This window comes from Suncus etruscus, chromosome 10 (assembly GCF_024139225.1).
Source record: "Suncus etruscus isolate mSunEtr1 chromosome 10, mSunEtr1.pri.cur, whole genome shotgun sequence".
In the NCBI taxonomy this organism is placed as follows: domain Eukaryota; kingdom Metazoa; phylum Chordata; class Mammalia; order Eulipotyphla; family Soricidae; genus Suncus; species Suncus etruscus.
Window position 1 is genome coordinate 102,338,539 of NC_064857.1, and position 4,102 is coordinate 102,342,640.

The window sequence follows — 4,102 nt, forward strand, 5'->3', positions numbered from 1 at the left end:
AACTATTTAAACAATAAGTTATCCTGAATGTACTTTTACACCGAACCTTAAAGAGTTCGCTTGTGAGTATAGAAACTTCACCACCTGTTTACAACATTGCCCTTCTTGGCAGAGACCACCAGGCCAGCGGGGCCAGTTGCCAAGTCTCTTTTGTAATGCTTAATACGTTTCCTGTTCCTTAAATAGAAGGAAAACTCAGCTCCACATCCACCAAAACAAAAGCCATGCACCCAAATCTCTCTGTCACCCTGGGCGGGGGGGCTAGAGCAACCCTTCCCTACACCACCCCACCCCCACAGGAGGACAGGCTGTGGCCTTGAAATGCCACAAAAACCTTTTAAGAGCTGCACCCAGGTCTCCCGCCTCTGGAGGTCACAGTCCATGCGTCCCAAGGGGTCACTTTGACATGAGTGGCAGGGACCTGGGAAGGAAGGAAGGCACTGCCCGCTCTAGGTGGCCTCTCTGCCACTTGCATTAATGGAGGCAAAAAAAAAAAAAATGAGATCTTCCCCTCGGACCCTAGTCGGCAAAGCGTTGCAGAAGATGCTCGTCCCGCCTCAAGCTGCCCCCCGCGCCTGCCCCGGCGCTGTCCATGAAGCGGTCGCAGGGGAACTCGATGAGATCCGCCTCGCTGAGCGCGCACACCGTGGTGCGCGCCCGGTGCGACTGGAAGCCGGAGAAGTCTGCGGACACGCCGGTGCCCATGGAGCGCAGCGGCCGTCGGGTGGAGTACATGTGCCGCACATGCACCGGCGCCGCGCCTTTCCGCCGGGCCCGCAGCTTCCTCCGCAGCCAGCGCGACGCCCAGGCCGCCAAGGCCAGCAGCACCAGCAGCGCGTTGAGCGCCAGCAAGGCCAAGGTCAGCAGCTGGTAGTCGACGTGGCCCTGCCGGCCCGGCTCGGGCCAGGTGACCAGCCCGGCGCAGTGGTCCCGCGGCGCCACCGGGCACACGCGGCCCCCGAGCACCCCTTCCACGCACACCAGGTAGGGGGTGTCCCCGCGCAGCTCGCGCAGCGTGGCCGAGTCGCTGCGCTCGGGCAGGTAGACGAAGCGGTGGAACTTGGGCTGCTGCCCGAAGCGGTCGAAGAGCAGGCGGAAGCGTGCACCGCCCTGCGGCCGGGGGCTGCGGTGCTCGCGCACGGCCCAGCGCACCAGGGCGCTGTCGGAGCCCACGGCCTCCACGCTCAGGTTGCACAGGATGAACTTGTTGAAGTCGCACGGGTCCGAGACCACAGGCGGCAGGCGGCCCGCGCCGTCGGGCTGCGCGCCGCTCTCCTCCTGCAGCTGCTGTTGCTGTGCGGCCGCGCGCGACCAGGGTTGGCTGCTGGCCCGCGGGGGCTCCGAGCCAGCCGCCGCCTCCAGGGTGGGTGCCCGTTCCCCGCGGGCTGCACCGGCCGGGGTGGGGCGTCCGGGCCTCGGGTGCTTGAGACGGTCTACGGGGGGTGGCGCCGGGGCGGCGGCCTCCGACGCGGAGGGGCCCGGCTGCTGGAGCCCCGGGCCCCGCCGGCTCAGTCTCGGAGCACTGCGGTTGCTCGTGAGCTCTCTGGCGTTCCCGTCGCGGACCACCCCAGGCAGAAGTGGCCCCCGCTGGTGTGCCTGTGGCAGCCGAGGTAGCTGCTCCGGGGGTCCCCTAGCAGGACGTTCCGTCTCCGGGGGTCCCCTAGCAGGGCGCTGCGTCTCCTGGGCAGAGGATGCATCTAGGGCCTCCGCGGTCGGGGATGCAGAGCCAGCCGGCTGCTGGGCGCAAGAGCCGTTCTGCAGCTGCCGGTCCTCCAGGTAATCCAAGTACTTGCCCCTCAGGGCCGGCGGGTGGCGACACTGCACGAAGACCGTGAGCAGCCGGCCCTGCGCGTGCCAGTCCCCCATCCAGCGCTTCAGACCCCGCAGGCGGCAGTCGCAGGTCCAGCCGTTGCCGTCGAGATCCAGCCGGGACAGAGCCGGGCTGGCGGCGAAGATGTCCCCGGAGAGGACGCTCAGGGCGTTGTCGCGCAGGCTGAGCTCGCGCAGCCGGCCCAGGCGGCCGAAGGTCGTGGGGTGCAGCGCCGTCAGCTCGTTGGCGCTCAGGTCCAGCGCCTCCAGGCTCTGCAGAGGCTCCAGCAACGTGGCCGGCAGCTGGCTCAGCCGGTTGCCTTCCAGGCGCAGCTCGCGCAGGGTCCCCAGGCCCCAGAAGGCCTCGGGAGCGAGGTGCGTGAGCCGGTTGCCCTGCAGCGACAGCAGGCCGAGGCGCGGCAGGTGCTGGAAGACGCGCGGCCCGAGGTGCTGCAGGCTGTTGGTGGAGAGGATGAGCGCGGAGAGCGCGCGCAGAGGCGCAAAGGTGGCCGCGTGGCGCAGCGAGGGCTGCAGCTCGTTGTTGGAGAGGTTGAGGAAGCGCAGCTTGCCTAGCTGGGCGAAGGCGTTCTTGCCCAGAAAGCGGATCCGGTTGGCTTCCAGATGCAGGTAGAGCAAGTTGCCCAGCGGCGAGAAGACGGCGTCGGGCAGCGCCCCCAGGGCGTTCCCGTCCAGGCGCAGCTTCACCAGACTCTCCAAGCCCTCGAAGGAGCCGCGGCTCAGCCGGCCGATCTCGTTCCCGTTGGCATAAAGGACGCGCAGTTTGCGCAGCGGCGCCAGCGTGCCCGGAGCGAGCGCCTGCAGGAGGTTATTGCCCAGGTAGAGTTCCTCCAGCCGCGAGAGCTTCTCGAAGGTCTTGGGGTGCAGCCACCGGATCTGGTTGTACTGCAGGTCCAGCCGTCGGAGCTGCCCCAGGCGATGGAAGTCGAAGGCGCTGACGTTGGTTATGAAGTTGCCGCCGAGGCTGTACGTGAGCACGTCCAGGGGAGTCGGCAAAGAGCTGGTCTTGGGCACGGCGCGGAGCCCCCTGTTGGTGCACAGGAGGTGTTGAGGGTGCTGGCAGTCGCAGCGCTCCGGGCACAGGGGCTCGGCCCTCGGGGCGAGCGAGAGACAGCTGCACACCACGAGCCAGAAGCGCGCCGCACGGGCAGCTTCCATCGCCGCCAGCCCCGCGCGCTGCGGCACGGTCGTCCTCTTCGCCCGCAGGCGCCGCGTCTCCTCTGCATTCCCCCTGGCCTCCCCAAGAGTTGCTGAAAGGCCTCCTTCAGACTCCGCTGCGCCGTCCAGCCCCTCCTCCCTTTGTCCAGCGCCTGGACCGGGTCTCCGCAGGCGGCCTTCGCCTTGCCAAGTCAGGCGGCGCGCTGCGCTCCGCGAGCTCGGGGTGCAACTTGTTGCATTTCTGCAGCGAACAGTTGCGAGTTCCTTGGGGTGCGCGTCGGGGGCGTGGGGCAGGTCCTCGGAGGGAGGGATCCTGCAAAACCCGGCGCTTTGTGTTTGCAGCTCGAGGCCGGAGAGCTGGATTCCCTGGCACGGATTCGCTCCACCGAGCGGATTCCCCAGCTGCGCGCGGGAGTCCTTCCAAGAGCTTCCTCGGGGCGCGGCTTGGCTGCTGCACCCCCCCCCCCGGAGGAGGCTCGGCGGCTCGGCGCCCCACCGCCGCGCCGGACTCCTCGCGCTCTCCCGTCTGAGCCGCGGAGCGCGGGGGGCCCGGGTGGAGCCGGGGGTGGACAGGCTGTGTCCGGAAGGGACCCTCGGGTAGCCTGCGAGTGGCGAGCAAACCCAGCGGAAATTCGTTCTTCCCACACTCTGCACCCCCGGGGGGACGCAAGAGGAGAAAGAGGAGACGGCAGAGGGAGGACAGACCCGGCTGGGGGAGGAGGAGGAAACGCTAAGTGGCTCCGCGTCTGGTCAGCCAGAGCCCGGGACGCCAAGTGAGAAAAGTAGGGATTAAAAACAGCTGTACGGGTCGGACAGGCTGGACTGTGGGCGTGGGTGGATTATTGGATCCGCGAATGAGAGCTGCAGACAGAGAGACCTTTCTCTTTCAGACTTGCACCCCAGCCTCTTCCACTCATAGTTTCTAGGTCACTTGCGTTTCCAAGTGAGGACCTGCAGAAAGTGGGGAGAGCACCGGGCCTGCTAGAGTACCCCAGGAGATGAAATCATACGCAAAGTCCTCTCCACCTTGTGTGCCTTTTAGAGGGCACCTTCGAACTTTTCTGGCTGTTGATGGGTGAGATGTGGGACTAGTAACCCAGGCCTTGCACCGACCCCC

General features: G+C 66.9%; 1 protein-coding gene across 1 annotated transcript; it reads right to left on the minus strand.

Annotated features, from left to right (window-relative positions):
- Positions 1–430: 430 nt before the first annotated feature.
- TRIL (TLR4 interactor with leucine rich repeats) lies at positions 431–3,088 on the minus strand. The gene has a single exon (XM_049781863.1). The coding sequence runs from the start codon at positions 2,983–2,985 to the stop codon at positions 520–522; it is 2,466 nt and encodes an 821-aa protein (XP_049637820.1). The 5' UTR covers positions 2,986–3,088; the 3' UTR covers positions 431–519.
- Between the last annotated feature and the right edge of the window lie 1,014 nt (positions 3,089–4,102).